This window comes from Aegilops tauschii, chromosome 7, assembly GCF_002575655.3.
Source record: "Aegilops tauschii subsp. strangulata cultivar AL8/78 chromosome 7, Aet v6.0, whole genome shotgun sequence".
NCBI lineage: Eukaryota > Viridiplantae > Streptophyta > Magnoliopsida > Poales > Poaceae > Aegilops > Aegilops tauschii.
In genome coordinates this window covers 619,133,675-619,150,564 of record NC_053041.3, presented here as the reverse complement: position 1 = coordinate 619,150,564, position 16,890 = coordinate 619,133,675, and the positions used below count along the sequence as shown (strand labels likewise).

General features: G+C 47.9%; 1 protein-coding gene across 1 annotated transcript in view; it reads right to left on the bottom strand.

The window, feature by feature from the left end:
• Positions 1-16,669, bottom strand: part of LOC109761628 (uncharacterized) — a 41,182-nt gene extending 24,513 nt beyond the window's left edge. Inside the window, exons 1-3 of the mRNA XM_040396283.1 lie at positions 16,553-16,669; positions 3,187-3,239; positions 2,241-2,878 (exon numbers count right to left, since the gene is read on the bottom strand). Of these exons, the coding sequence (XP_040252217.1) occupies positions 2,241-2,878; positions 3,187-3,239; positions 16,553-16,669 (808 nt within the window). The remainder of the gene's footprint in view (positions 1-2,240; positions 2,879-3,186; positions 3,240-16,552) is intronic.
• Between the last annotated feature and the right edge of the window lie 221 nt (positions 16,670-16,890).

The following is a 16,890-nucleotide window of genomic DNA, read 5'->3' as shown; positions in this document are numbered from 1 at the left end:
TTGCGACTTGTCTGTCTACCTCAACTTGGCTGTCGACAAACAAACAAGGCTCAACTAAAGTTGGCAATACATATGTAGACTCTGGTGTGGTAAAATGGAGGTTCAATGTGCCAGAGTTTATTGCTGGTGATGTCATGGGCGCTATGCACCAACTTGTTTCCTACTACTAATAAAGTTTTTTTTTCACCCCCAAAAAAGAAAATTAGGGGCACTCAATCATTTTCAGTAACTCTAATAAATACTCTAGTTGAGACAAAATGTGACATGGAAATATACATACATCATCTAGCTAGCTCTACCACAGTTGTTGGTTGATTCAAACTGTCAAATTCATGGTCATATTCACTCTTACGCAGGGAGAGGAGCAGCCACATTAACTGAAGCTACAAAGTACTCATGCAAACTAGAACAACATATACATGACTACTGCCTGGTGTACTGCATTCACGCTCAACGAGATCATAACTCCAATAGCTAAGAAAAATCTTGACATCATGGTAATATACTTCAGCTACATCTAATACCACAGTTGTCACTTGACTGAAACTGTTAATTCCATTTCTCACATTCTTAGACACGGAGCAGCACATTCATGTTACAGCATGTTAACCGAATCTAGAGGTAGCATTTTTTTTTTTGCGGGTAAAATCTAGAGGTAGCATGGAAAACAAGAACAACATACACAAGACCACAGCCAGGTGAAATCCTTTAGATTGTCACGCGCCAACTTGTTGGCAAGGTAGGTGTTCAAATCTGCGAAGAGAGTCCACGCTATCTGTTAGAAGGAAGAGAGGGATTTAATGAAATAGTTTGATGTATTGCTTGAGCCTCGTGGGCATATATATAGGAGTACATGATCTACTTGGAGTACAAGGCAAGCCAGAATATTTCCTAGTCTAACCTATGTTTCCTAATACAATCACGTTACTCAACATCCCCCCGCAGTCACAACGGTAGCGACGCAGACGGTGAGACTGGAGAAGAATCTGAAGGCAAGCCGACGGACACCCCCCCACAGTCGTAACGGTCGACGCATCATGGAATCGTGGCTGGAGTGGAAACCAACGAGGTTGCTCAAGCAGGCGGTAGCCCTTTGTGCCGGTTGTCGATGTAGCCAAGAGCGTTGGTGGTGGAGCCGTGGTCGAGGTAGCCGTGCAAAGAATGCCGTGGTCGATGTCGAGTCGGGGTGGCCGGTGTCGAGAAAGTCGCCGTGGAGCCGCGGGCGCAAGACCATGCCGAGTTAGCATGGGCGCAGTGGTGTTGAAGTAGGGGTGCGCCGGGAAGAAAATGTTGTTGACGACAAGTCGCGGCGGGTTTGCCAAAGCCCGGGGACACATCGTGGATGAAGGCACGCACCGGTGTTGCCAGCACCGGGCATGCGTAGACGGAAGGAGACGAAGTTGACGAAGCGCCGACCAGGCTTGCCAGGCCCGGGGACACGTCATGGATGAAGGCACGCATCGGTGTTGCCAGCACCGGGCATGCGTAGACGAGGGACCTGCACGAGCTGTACGCCATGTCGGAGAAGTTGGATGGGCCAGCAGAGAAGAACTCAACGACGATTGCGGCGTCCATCGGCGCGGGGCCGATGTCACCAACGGTGGTCGGAGTAGACGAAGTGGTCGGGGTAGATGACGGCGACGCTGGGCTGGTGCTTGGATGAAGACGAAGGGGGTGGACGGGCGGCGGCGGCTACGAAGGTAGCGGCGATGGCGGCCAAAGAAGAGCGGCAGCGGCGGCCTGACTACGGCGGCGGCGACTAGGTTAGGAGTGCGGCGGCGGTGCTTGAAGTAGGCGAAGAACCCTGACAGCGTGACAAAGACCGGCACGGACGGTGGCGTTCCCGCGCCAAGGGAGACGGCGCGGCGCATACCACGGGTGGTCGACGCGCGGTGACGACGGAGTGGATCGCGGGCCGCGGCGTTACGACCCGAAGGGGCGAGGAAGCGGCGGCAGGCGGGTCGGGGCGACGGCGGGAAGACCTCGGGGCGGCGGCGGGGACCGTGGGCCGCGACGCTGCGGCCCGAAGGGGCGACACAACGGCGGTTCGCGAGTCGGTGCAGCAGCGGGGACGGCCTCGGGGCGGCGGCGGGGACCGCGTATCGCGGCACTACGGCCCGAAGGGGCGACGCAGCGGCGACGCACGAGTCGATGCAGCCGCGAGGAGAACCACGGGGCGACGCAGCGGCAGCTCGAGGCTCGATCGGCGGAGAGGCGCGCGGTATCAGGACGATCTTCACGGGACTTGCGGAGGCGCGCGTCAGTAACGGGCCAGGTCGGTGGCGCGGCGTAGAGGAGGCGGATCGCGGCGGCGAGCGGGTGATCAAGCCGATCGCGCGCGAGGTCAGGGACGCCGCTCGATGGAGGAGTGGTGGCGGCGGAGTCCGGGATGAGGCCGGCGACGACGGACGGCGTGGGATGTCGTGCGGACGAGCTTGTCAGCACCAGCACCCGGGCTGCCAAAGCAGCGCCGGCGCCCGGGCAGCGAGGCCCGAGCGACCAATGTAGCAGCGGGGCCCGAGCTGAGGTAGCCGACGAGTCTGATGCAGTCAGCCCGACGCAGTCGAGCACGAGGCCGGTGATGTAGACCGCCGGGCCATCGTGCAGACACGACGGAGGCGGGTGACGTGGATCAATGGGCGGGCCGGCGTGTGAGCGACGGCTATGATTGGCCGTCGCATGGCGCGAGGCCGCCGGGTCGGGGCGATGCAATGTCCCGGTCGGAGCTGATTGGTCGTAGCCGCCGGATCGGAGGAGAGGCCGGTTGGTCGCGCCTGGGTCGGAGTAGAGGCGCACAGGGTTCGACGGCGGCGGCAGGCGACACAAACCGATCAAGATTAGATCGGAAAACCAGAAAGAAAAATGCCGATCAAAAGGACTAGCGAGAGAGCGAAAAAAAACCCGAAGCAAGGGCTCGGGAAAAAGACTCTTTAGGGCAACCGGTCAACACGACCGGCGGACGAACCCTAGGTACGGGCGGCGCGGCCCCCGGCGGCGGTCATGGAGGCCGACCGCCTCGGGGGCGGCAGTTAGGGTTTAGGATTGACTTGCGACAGATACCATGTTAGAAGGGAGAGAGGGATTTAATGAAATAGAATTTCCACTCAATTTGTGCATATTAGTTGAAGAGTTGTACCACCTCAAAGGAACAAATATTTTGGACTTATATTAGGTAGGTAGTATCACAGGACGGGGCACAATAGCATAACATTGACCTCAACTGAATCTGAAACATGTGACTGCAAACACACAATTCAGACGCACATGAAGATAAATGAATTCAGATATAAAAAAAACTCATACAAAATTGGTTTTGCAGGAATTTGTTTACTGCGTACGCACACTCTATCAGTATAACAAACTTCCAACTAAATAAAGAAAGAAACTGCAGGTGTTGGTAGCAAGAAACAGTGCAACCACCTGAAAACTTGTTATGGTTCAGTCCATCATCTCAGCCAATATAATTTGCTTGGAGATTCAGAGCACAACCATGATACTGAGGATCTAAGAGTGGTGGAGACATTGACTGCAATAAAGAACAATTTCAGTTGACCATGTTGGTAAGCACTCCCTTCAATCTTATGCGGTTGATTCAGATAAAACAACATGACAGGATAACTTTTCAGTTGCCTGTGAGCACAAGCTCTTCTTATTTAGAGCAGTATGTCAGGATCTTATCTGTGACCGTAGTAGTTATGCATGTTTATCTCGAAAGAGCATCGCAAGATAAGATTATACATTTGAAGATGACTAAAAGAGAACTTTTCTGCCTCCTTATACACTACTAGGAAAATGCCTGCTAGTGGCGCACCTGTTTTGCCTACTAATGGCACACTACAGGTGCGCCACTAGCATCACGCCATTACAATTTTTTACTAATGGCGCACCACATGTGCGCCATTAGTATCTGATATACTAATGGCGCACCAGGCAGTGCGCCATTAGTACATCACACGGTGCACCATTACTATCTGACTTAGTAATGGCACACTACATAGAAGTGCGCCATTACTAACATTTTTTTTCAATTTTTTTTCAATTTTTTTTCTTAATCTCGGATCACTATGGCTTAATCTCGGGTCAATATGCTTAATCTCAAGTCAAATCGCACTCTGTGGTCAAACTTTCCGAAAGGTCACCCATCCTTACACTACTCCAGCCCAAGCACGCTTAACTTCAAAGTTCTATCCAACCCCAGCACCAGCTCACTTAACAGGCACTTGTTGATCTCTAGGACTTTGTTCATGTTCATGAGTGTGATGAAATTTTGAAAAAATATTTCAAACTTCCCGGTCATATTACGTATCATATTTTGACAAAAATTTCAAAAAAAAAGTTTTTTTGAAACCAATTTTCTTTTCTGTTACTAGTGGCGCACCTAGCAAATGGTGCGCCACTAGTAAGTTTGATTTTTTTTTTCATTTTTCCCACCTCTAGATCTTAAAAGCCCCGTATCTTTTGTTCTGTTAGGTTTTTGGGGATTTTGAAGATGTTGAACGGGGTTCCCCCGGTTCAATTCATATGTAACTTTTCGAGTAGATGATTTTTCATATAAAAAACTTGTTAATCCGAGTTCGTATGCAAAAGTTATGCCCATTTTACAAATTCCAGAGAGATTTTGCAAATAAAGTCGAAATTCATATTTGTAAATTTTCCCAACAACTAGACCACATATCACATGTCAAACTTATTTTATTTTAATTTTTTTGACATTTCCATCATTTTCTTTTATTTTTTCTAAAACTGAAAAGGCGGTCCACATGGGGGGTGCATTCGGTGGGATTTTTGGGCAAAGTTAGTAATGGCGCACCGTGGGGGTGGTGCTCCATTACTAGTTAACTAGTAATGGAGCACCACCCCCACGGTGCGCCATTACTAACTTTGAAAAAAAAAATTTGTTAGTAGTGGCGCACCGAGGGTGTGGTGCGCCATTACTAGTTAAAACTAATAATGGCGCACTGTCCCCTGATGCGCCATTACTAGATGTGAAAAAAAATAAAAAAAATTTGTTAGTAGTGGCGCACCGAGGGTGTGGTGCGCCATTACTAGTTAAACTAGTAATGGCGCACTATCCCTTGATGCGCCATTACTAGTTTTGAAAAAAATAAAAAATTGTTAGTAGTGGTGCACCGTGGATGTGGTGCGCCATTAGTATTTGGACACTAATGGCGTACCAACACATGGTGCGCCATTAGTATATAGTAGTGGCGCACCACATGTGTGGTGCGCCATTAGTGTCCATATTATCTATAGCCCTTTTCCTAGTAGTGTTAAATCTATCAAAAGAAAAAGTGTACAAAATGGGATGTCTTTGACTCGAATGAATTTCTCGAGGTGAAACAATCAAAGTTAAACTGGATATAAAGTTGTACTCCTTCTACTCGAAAATAATTACAAGACCTGCTGTTTTTAGTGATTCCATCTGGACCAATGCATAAGGTACTCATAGTGTACAGGATCATTTCTCTTACTAACCCCATTCTCTTAAAAAGGTGATCGAAACAAACAAGACAAACAACACAATTATGTTCTCAAACTTTCTTAGTTTTCCCATGAGCACAAGAAATTAACACTACTATATCAAACAATAATTGCCAATTGCAATAATGAACATGAAGCGGTAGACAAGTCATGTGATAATTATGAAGGGAAGGAGATAACTTGGAAGCAATAGAATCTTTACCACCTCATATTCTCCTTGAAGACAACAATGACGGTGGGTAGTTGATATATGTGTATGTCTCATACATAAGATAAGACGGATGGTCATAAAGCCTCTGAAGCTGCAATGTCTTGACATCCATTGAGAAAATATCCATCAAGTGGATTCTCTAGAGATGAGGCACTTGTCTTTGTCAAGAGCAAGTACCTCTCTGTTGCATCTGTGATATAATATCTGTACCCAGAATCTAGTGAGACTGTCTTCTCCACCTGCCACTGCCTGGGACTCTTGCCTTTGTACCCAGAATCCTCTCTCGTTCCATTCTCCGGGCGGGAGGTCGGCAATGGAGAACTCCATATTCCTGGTGTCAAGCAAGAGCAACTTCTTGCTTCCGAATTCCACCCAGTCCCAATAGAAGCATCCATAAGCATAATGGTGCCTGAGAATAAAAGGGTGGACCCATGACATCTGGGCTATGACGCGTTCGCTAAGGGCCAAATCACTCCAGCCCTTGGATGCAACGGATTGCCATCAAGGGTCGTTACTAAAGCCTCCCCCTTTAGTCCCGGTTCTTACACGAACCGAGACTAAAGGCCCTCCACGTGGCCGCTGCCTGAAGGTCCACCTTTAGTCCCGGTTGGAAACACGAACCGGTACTAAAGAAAATTTTATGAATTTTTTTTTGATTTTTTTATTTTCAAATTTTTGAATTATTTTAACCTCTAATCTCTAATCACCCCTCATCATTGCTCAATTTAACCTCTAATCTCTAATCACCCCTCATCATTCCAAATCATCTAACTTCCCGGACGGTCACCCGTCCTCTCACTACTCCAGCCTGAGCACGCTTAACTTCCGGGTTCTATTCTCCCTCGTTTCCAAGTCTGCACTTGTTGTTTTCCTGACAATAGTAAGATGTCAATCCTATTAACCCTCATGAATTTAACTTGAGCATGAAGTCACACATTTCACTGTTTGAGTTTGAAACTATTGTTCTAAAAAACAATAATTATTTAGTATGACCACAGTTTGACCATAGTTTGACCACAGTTTGACCACAGTTTGACCAAAATTCAAAAAACTGAAATAATTATTTCGTAACACTAATATTTCTTGAATAATTAGTTTGACCATTGTTTGACCACAGTTTGACCACAATTTGACCACAATTTGACCAAAATTCAAAAAAACTGAAATAATTATTTAGTAACACTATTCTTGAATAATTATTTAGTAACACTAATACTTCTTGAATAAGTAGTTTGACCAGATTTAACAAAAATTAAAAAAAACAGAATTTGAGCATAACTTTTTTTCCTTTTAGAATTTGAGGATTCTAAAAGTTTGCAAACAGGCCGTAGGCGGTCAAACTCGGTTGCGGATTTTTATGCTGAACATTTTGATATATTATACGTTTTTTTCTGACATCGTATGCAAAAGTTATAGCCGTTTTACATTTTCCCTACACTTTTTGCAAAACATGTCCAAATTTAAATTTTCCTAACTAGTACATGTAGTAACATAACTACATCTGGAAGGATTTTAATTTTTGAAGTTTTTATCATTTTCTTTTGCTTTTTACAAAACTGAAAAGGCAATCCACGGAGGGGGGGGGGGGGGGGGTAGAGTTTGAAAATGGGACCTTTAGTACCGGTTCGTGCCACGAACCGGTACTAATGCCTCAAACCCCATTAGTACCGGTTGGTGGCTCGAACCGGGACTAAAGGTCTAACCTTTAGTACCGGTTGGTGCCACGAACCGGTACTAATGGGCATCGCACCCTTTAGTCCCGGTTCGTAATGCAACCGGGATTAATGCTCTTTTCTGGCCGAACCAAAGCCCTGTTTTCTACTAGTGAAGGCAGCCAGACTAGTTTTGCAATGTGCCATCAGGATGACTCTGAATGTTGTCTCTCCAGCCGCCGCCTCCTCCTCGCCGAGGGGAACGAGGAAAGGCTTGCACTCGACCTTGCGTACCATGGGGAACCGGTGCTCAAGCGAGGCGCCTATGTCATGAGGTACCGGAGGGAGCAGCACATACCGCCGGTGCAAGGGGTCGCACACCACGAGATCTTTGAAAACCGGGGACCGCTCTCCTCGCCGGAGGTCGCGGTCGAGGAGTACGCGACCGTCACGGATGTGTTGGAAATATGCCCTAGAGGCAATAATAAATGGTTATTATTATATTTCTTTGTTCATGATAATTGTCTATTGTTCATGCTATAATTGTGTTATCCGGAAATCGTAATACATGTGTGAATACATAGACCACAACGTGTCCCTAGTAAGCCTCTAGTTGACTAGCTCGTTGATCAACAGATAGTCATGGTTTCCTGACTATGGACATTGGATGTCATTGATAACGGGATCACATCATAAGGAGTATGATGTGATGGACAAGACCCAATCCTAAGCATAGCTCAAAGATCGTGTAGTTCGTTTGCTAGAGCTTTTCCAATGTCAAGTATCTTTTCCTTAGACCATGAGATCGTGCAACTCCCGGATACCGTAGGAGTGCTTTGGGTGTGCCAAACGTCACAACGTAACTGGGTGACTATAAAGGTACACTACGGGTATCTTCGAAAGTGTTTGTTGAGTTGGCACGGATCGAGACTGGGATTTGTCACTCCGTGTGACTGAGAGGTATCTCTGGGCCCACTCGGTAATGCATCATCATAATGAGCTCAATGTGACTAAGGAGTTAGCCACGGGATCATGCACTACGGTACGAGTAAAGAGACTTGCCGGTAACGAGATTGAACAAGGTATTGGGATACCGACGATCGAATCTCGGGCAAGTAACATACCGATTGACAAAGGGAATTGTATACGGGATTGATTGAATCCTCGACATCGTGGTTCATCCGATGAGATCATCGTGGAACATGTGGGAGCCAACATGGCTATCCAGATCCCGCTGTTGGTTATTGACCAGAGAGGCGTCTCGGTCATGTCTGCATGTCTCCCGAACCCGTAGGGTCTACACACTTAAGGTTCGGTGATGCTAGGGTTGTAGAGATATGAGTATGCGGAAACCCGAAAGTTGTTCAGAGTCCCGGATGAGATCCCGGACATCACGAGGAGTTCCGGAATATTCCGGAGGTGAAGAATTATATATAGGAAGTCCAGTTTCGGCCACCGGGAAAGTTTCCGGGGTTATCGGTATTGTACCGGGACCACCGGAAGGGTCCCGGGGGTCCACCGGGTGGGGCCACCTATCCCGGAGGGCCCCATGGGCTGAAGTGGGAAGGGAACCAGCCCTTAGTGGGCTGGGGCGCCCCCCTTGGGCCTCCCCCTGCGCCTAGGGTTGGAAACCCTAGGGGTGGGGGCGCCCCACTTGGCTTGGGGAGAAGCCACCCCCCTTCCCCCTTGGCCGCCGCCCCCCCATGTAGATGGGTTCTAGGCCGGCGCCCCCTCCTCCAAGGGGGCCTATAAATAGTGGGGGGGGGGGGAGGGAGGAAGCAACACAACAGCCCCTGGCGCCTCCCTCTCCCCCTGCAACACCTCTCCCTCTCGCAGAAGCTTGGCGAAGCCCTGCCGAGACCCCGCTACATCCACCACCACGCCGTCGTGCTGCTGGATCTCCATCAACCTCTCCTTCCCCGTTGCTGGATCAAGAAGGAGGAGACGTCGCTGCTCCGTACGTGTGTTGAACGCGGAGGTGCCGTCCGTTCGACACTCGGTCATCGGTGATTTCAATCACGGCGAGTACGTCTCCATCAACCCCGTTCATTAGAACGCTTCCGCTCGCGATCTACAAGGGTATGTAGATGCACTCCTTTCCCCTCGTTGCTAGTATACTCCATAGATGGATCTTGGTGATGCGTAGGAAATTTTAAAATTCTGCTACGATCCCCAGCAGTGGTATCAAAGCCAGGCCTATGCGTAGTTACTATAAACGAGTAGAACACAAAGCAGTTGTGGGCGTAGATCATGTCAATTTACTTGCCGCTACTAGTCTTATCTTGATTCGGCGGCATTGTGGGATGAAGCGGCCCGGACCGACCTTACACGTACGCTGACGTGAGACAGGTTCCACCGACTGACATGCACTAGTTGCATAAGGTGGCTAGCGGGTGTCTGTCTCTCCCACTTTAGTCGGATCGGATTCGATGAAAAGGGTCCATATGAAGGGTAAATAGTAACTGGCATATCACGTTGTGGTTTTACATAGGTAAGAAACGTTCTTGCTAGAAACCTATAGAAGCCACGTAAAAACATGCAACAATAATTAGAGGACGTCTAACTTGTTTTTGCAGCAAGTGCCTTGTGATGTGATATGGCCAGAAGATGTGATGAATGATATATGTGATGTATGAGATTGATCATATTCTTGTAATAGGAATCACGACTTGCATGTCGATGAGTATGACAACCGGCAGGAGCCATAGGCGTTGTCTTTATTATTTTTGTATGACCTGCGTGTCATTGAATAACGCCATGTAAATTACTTTACTTTATTGCTAAACGCGTTAGCCATAGAAGTAGAAGTAATCGTTGGCGTGACAACTTCATGAAGACACGATGATGGAGATCATGATGATGGAGATCATGGTGTCATGCCGGTGACGAAGATGATCATGGCGCCCCGAAGATGGAGATCAAAGGAGCAAAATGATATTGGCCATATCATGTCACTATTTGATTGCATGTGATGTTTATCATGTTTTGCATCTTATTTGCTTAGAACGACGGTAGTAAGTAAGATGATCCCTTATAATAATTTCAAGAAAGTGTTCCCCCTAACTGTGCACCGTTGCGGAGGTTCGTTGTTTCGAAGCACCACGTGATGATCGGGTGTGATAGATTCTAACGTTCGCATACAACGGGTGTTGACGAGCCTAGAATGTACAGACATGGCCTCGGAACACACGCAATACACTTAGGTTGACTTGACGAGCCTAGCATGTACAGACATGGCCTCGGAACACGGAGGACCGAAAGGTCGAGCATGAGTCGTATAGAAGATACGATCAACATGGAGATGTTCACCGATCTTGACTAGTCCGTCTCACGTGATGATCGGACATGGCCTAGTCAACTCGGATCATGTTTCACTTAGATGACTAGAGGGATGTCTATCTGAGTGGGAGTTCATTGAATAATTCGATTAGATGAACTTAATTATCATGAACTTAGTCTGAAATCTTTACAATATGTCTTGTAGATCAAATGGCCCACGTTGTCCTCAACTTCAACGCGTTCCTAGAGAAAACCAAGCTGAAAGATGATGGCAGCAACTATACGGACTGGGTCCGGAACCTGAGGATCATCCTCATAGCAGCCAAGAAAGATTATGTCCTAGAAGCACCGCTAGGTGAAGCACCAATCCCAGAGAACCAAGACGTTATGAACGCTTGGCAATCACGTGCTGATGATTACTCCCTCGTTCAGTGCGGCATGCTTTACAGCTTAGAACCGGGTCTCCAAAAGCGTTTTGAGAAACATGGAGCATATGAGATGTTCGAAGAGCTAAAAATGGTTTTCCAAGCTCATGCCCGGGTCAAGAGATATGAAGTCTCCGCCAAGTTCTTCAGCTGTAAAATGGAGGAAAATAGTTCTGTTAGTGAGCACATACTCAGAATGTCTGGGTTACACAACTGCTTGTCTCAGCTGGGAGTTAATCTCCCGGATGACGCGGTCATTGACAGAATCCTTCAGTCGCTTCCACCAAGCTACAAGAGCTTTGTGATGAACTTCAATATGCAAGGGATGGAGAAGACCATTCCTGAGGTATATTCAATGCTGAAATCAGCGGAGGTGGAGATCAGAAAGGAACATCAAGTGTTGATGGTGAATAAAACTACTAAGTTCAAGAAAGGCAAGGGTAAGAAGAACTTCAAGAAGGACGGCAAGGGAGTTGCCGCGCCCGGTAAGCCAGTTGCCGGGAAGAAGTCAAAGAATGGACCCAAGCCTGAGACTGAGTGCTTTTATTGCAAGGGAAATGGTCACTGGAAGCGGAACTGCCCCAAATACTTAGCGGACAAGAAGGCCGGCAACGCCAAAGGTATATGTGATATACATGTAATTGATGTGTACCTTACCAGTACTCATAGTAGTTCCTGGGTATTTGATACCGGTGCGGTTGCTCATATTTGTAACTCAAAACAGGAGCTGCGGAATAAACGGAGACTGGCGAAGGACGAGGTGACGATGCGCGTCGGGAATGGTTCCAAGGTCGATGTGATCGCCGTCGGCACGCTACCTCTGCATCTACCTACGGGATTAGTTTTAAACCTCAATAATTGTTATTTAGTGCCAGCTTTGAGCATGAACATTGTATCTGGATCTCGTTTAATTCAAGATGGCTACTCATTTAAATCCGAGAATAATGGTTGTTCTATTTATATGAGAGATATGTTTTATGGTCATGCCCCGCTGGTCAATGGTTTATTCTTGATGAATCTCGAACGTGATGTTACACATATTCATAGTGTGAATACCAAAAGATGTAAAGTTGATAACGATAGTCCCACATACTTGTGGCACTGCCGCCTTGGTCACATTGGTGTCAAACGCATGAAGAAGCTCCATGCAGATGGACTTTTGGAGTCTCTTGATTACGAATCATTTGACACGTGCGAACCATGCCTCATGGGTAAGATGACCAAGACTCCGTTCTCCAGAAAAATGGAGCGAGCAACCAACTTATTGGAAATCATACATACCGATGTGTGCGGTCCAATGAGTGTTGAGGCTCGCGGAGGATATCGTTATGTTCTCACTCTCACTGATGACTTAAGTACATATGGGTATGTCTACCTAATGAAACACAAGTCTGAAACCTTTGAAAAGTTCGAGGAATTTCAGAGTGAGGTTGAGAATCAACGTGACAGAAAAATAAAGTTCTTACGATCAGATCGTGGAGGAGAATATTTAAGTCACGAATTTGGTACGCACTTAAGGAAATGTGGAATCGTTTCACAACTCACGCCGCCTGGTACACCTCAGCGAAATGGTGTGTCCGAACGTCGTAATCGCACTCTATTAGATATGGTGCGATCTATGATGTCTCTTACCGATTTACCGCTATCATTTTGGGGATACGCTCTAGAGACAGCTGCATTCACTTTAAACAGGGCTCCGTCGAAATCCGTTGAGACGACACCGTATGAATTATGGTTTGGGAAGAAACCTAAGCTGTCGTTTCTAAAAGTTTGGGGATGCGATGCTTATGTCAAGAAACTTCAACCTGAAAAGCTCGAACCCAAGTCGGAAAAATGCGTCTTCATAGGATACCCTAAGGAAACCATTGGGTATACCTTCTACCTCAGATCCGAAGGCAAGATCTTTGTTGCCAAGAACGGGTCCTTTCTGGAGAAAGAGTTTCTCTCGAGGAAGTAAGTGGGAGGAAAGTGGAACTTGATGAGGTGATAGTCACCCCTTCCGAACCGGAAAGTAGCGCAGCACGGGAAGATATTCCTTTGGTGCCTACACCGACTGGGGAGGAAGTTAATGATGATGATCATGAAGCTTCGGATCAAGTTACTGCTGAACTTCGTAGGTCCACAAGGACACGTTCCGCACCAGAGTGGTACTGCAACCCTGTCCTGGAAATCATGTTGTTAGACAACGGTGAACCTTCGAACTATGAAGAAGCGATGGCGGGCCCGGATTCCGACAAATGGCTAGAAGCCATGAAATCCGAGATAGGATCCATGTATGAAAACGAAGTATGGACTTTGACTGACTTGCCCGATGATCGGCGAGCCATAGAAAATAAATGGATCTTTAAGAAGAAGACAGACGCGGATGGTAACGTGACCATCTATAAGGCTTGACTTGTCGCTAAGGGTTATCGACAAGTTCAAGGGGTTGACTACGATGAGACTTTCTCACCCGTAGCGAAGATGAAGTCCGTCCGAATCATGTTAGCAATTGCCGCATTCTATGATTATGAGATATGGCAAATGGACGTCAAAACGACATTCCTTAACGGCTTCCTTAAGGAAGAATTGTATATGATGCAGCCGGAAGGTTTTGTCGATCCTAAGAATGCTAACAAAGTATGCAAGCTCCAGCGCTCAATCTATGGGCTGGAGCAAGCATCTCGGAGTTGGAACATTTGCTTTGATGAGATGATCAAAGCGTTTGGGTTTACACAGACTTATGGAGAAGCCTGTGTTTACAAGAAAGTGAGTGGGAGCTCTGTAGCATTTCTCTTATTACATGTGGATGACATACTATTGATGGGAAATGATATAGAATTCTTGGAAAGTATAAAGGCCTATTTGAATAAGTGTTTTTCAATGAAGGACCTTAGAGAAGCTGCTTATATATTAGGCATCAAGATCTATAGAGATAGATCAAGACGCCTCATTGGCCTTTCACAGAGTACATACCTTGACAAGATATTGAAGAAGTTTAATATGGATCAGTCCAAGAAGGGGTTCTTGCCTGTATTGCAAGGTGTGCAATTGAGCACGGCTCAATGCCCGACCACGGCAGAAGATAGAGAAAAGATGAGTGTCATCCCCTATGCCTCGGCCATAGGGTCTATTATGTATGCCATGCTGTGTACCAGACCTTATGTAAACCTTGTCGTAAGTTTGGTAGGAAGGTACCAAAGTAATCCCGGCATGGAACACTGGACATCGGTCAAGAATATCCTAAAGTACCTGAGAAGGACTAAGGATATGTTTCTCGTATATGGAGGTGACGAAGAGCTCGTCGTAAAGGGTTACATCGACGCTAGCTTCGACACAGATCTGGATGACTCGAAGTCACAAACCGGATACGTGTATATTTTGAATGGAGGGGCAGTAAGCTGGTGCAGTTGCAAGCAAAGCGTCGTGGCGGGATCTACATGTGAAGCGGAGTACATGGCGGCCTCAGAGGCAGCACAGGAAGAAGTCTGGATAAAGGAGTTCATTACCGACCTAGGGGTGATTCCCAATGCGTCGGGCCCGATGACTCTCTTCTGTGACAACACTGGAGCTATTGCCCTTGCCAAGGAGCCCAGGTTTCACAGGAAGACCAGTCATATCAAGCGTCGCTTCAACTCCATTTGTGAAAGTGTTCAAAATGGAGACATAGATATTTCTAAAGTACATACGGACCTAAATGTAGCAGATCCGTTGACTAAACCTCTCCCTAGAGCAAAACATGATCAACACCAGGACGCTATGGGTGTTCGATTCATCACAATGTAACTAGATTATTGACTCTAGTGCAAGTGGGAGACTGTTGGAAATATGCCCTAGAGGCAATAATAAATGGTTATTATTATATTTCTTTGTTCATGATAATTGTCTATTGTTCATGCTATAATTGTGTTATCCGGAAATCATAATACATGTGTGAATACATAGACCACAACGTGTCCCTAGTAAGCCTCTAGTTGACTAGCTCGTTGATCAACAGATAGTGATGGTTTCCTGACTATGGACATTGGATGTCATTGATAACGGGATCACATCATAAGGAGTATGATGTGATGGACAAGACCCAATCCTAAGCATAGCTCAAAGATCGTGTAGTTCGTTTGCTAGAGCTTTTCCAATGTCAAGTATCTTTTCCTTAGACCATGAGATCCTGCAACTCCCGGATACCGTAGGAGTTCTTTGGGTGTGCCAAACGTCACAACGTAACTGGGTGACTATAAAGGTACACTACGGGTATCTCCGAAAGTGTTTGTTGAGTTGGCACGGATCGAGACTGGGATTTGTCACTCCGTGTGACTGAGAGGTATCTCTGGGCCCACTCGGTAATGCATCATCATAATGAGCTCAATGTGACTAAGGAGTTAGCCACGGGATCATGCACTACGGTACGAGTAAAGAGACTTGCCGGTAACGAGATTGAACAAGGTATTGGGATACCGACGATCGAATCTCGGGCAATTAACATACCTATTGACAAAGGGAATTGTATACGGGATTGATTGAATCCTCGACATCGTGGTTCATCCGATGAGATCATCGTGGAACATGTGGGAGCCAACATGGCTATCCAGATCCCGCTGTTGGTTATTGACCAGAGAGGCGTCTCGGTCATGTCTGCATGTCTCCCGAACCCGTAGGGTCTACACACTTAAGGTTCGGTGACGCTAGGGTTGTAGAGATATGAGTATGCGGAAACCTGAAAGTTGTTCGGAGTCCCGGATGAGATCCCGGACGTCACGAGGAGTTCTGGAATGGTCCGGAGGTGAAGAATTATATATAGGAAGTCCAGTTTCGGCCACCGGGAAAGTTTCGGGGGTTATCGGTATTGTACCGGGACCACAGGAAGGGTCCCGGGGGTCCACCGGGTGGGGCCACCTATCCCGGAGGGCCCCGTGGGCTGAAGTGGGAAGGGAACCAGCCCTTATTGGGCTGGGGCGCCCCCCCTTGGGCCTCCCCCCGCGCCTAGGGTTAGAAACCCTAGGGGTGGGGGGCGCCCCACTTGGCTTGGGGGGGAAGCCACCCCCCTCCCCCCTTGGCCGCCGCCCCCCCGTCTAGATGGGTTCTAGGCCGGCGCCCCCCTCCAAGGGGGCCTATAAATAGTGGGGGGGAGGGAGGGCAGCAACACAACAGCCCCTGGCGCCTACCTCTCCCCCGGCAACACCTCTCCCTCTCGCAGAAGCTTGGCGAAGCCCTGCCGAGACCCCGCTACATCCACCACCACGCCGTCGTGCTGCTGGATCTCCATCAACCTCTCCTTCCCCCTTGCTGGATCAAGAAGGAGGAGACGTCGCTGCTCCGTACGTGTGTTGAACGCGGAGGTGCCGTCCGTTCGGCACTCGGTCATCGGTGATTTGAATCACGGCGAGTACGACTCCATCAACCCCGTTCATTAGAACGCTTCCGCTCGCGATCTACAAGGGTATGTAGATGCACTCCTTTCCCCTCGTTGCTAGTATACTCCATAGATGGATCTTGGTGATGCGTAGGAAATTTTAAAATTCTACTACGATCCCCAACAGGATGTCCTGCACGGTCCAGTGGCAGTGGGAGCGGATGAAGGAGAAGTAGAAGTCGACGGCGAGGGCGGGTGCGTGGGCTGCAGGTGTGGAGGGGTGAGGCGGCATGGTGGGACGGAACATGCCACTGGTCCAGAGGAATCCGAGGATTGGTGGTGCGTGGAGGCGGCGGAATCTGCGGATGAAGGACCCGTCCGTGGCGAGATGGTGGAAGGAGACGCAGGCGGCGGAGGAAGATCTCGACCAGGAGGTGGTCCGGGATTTCCGTCAGAGGCAACGCCATCTCCTGACCGGCCGGCAGAAGAGGTGGGATAGGGAGAGGAGGTGCG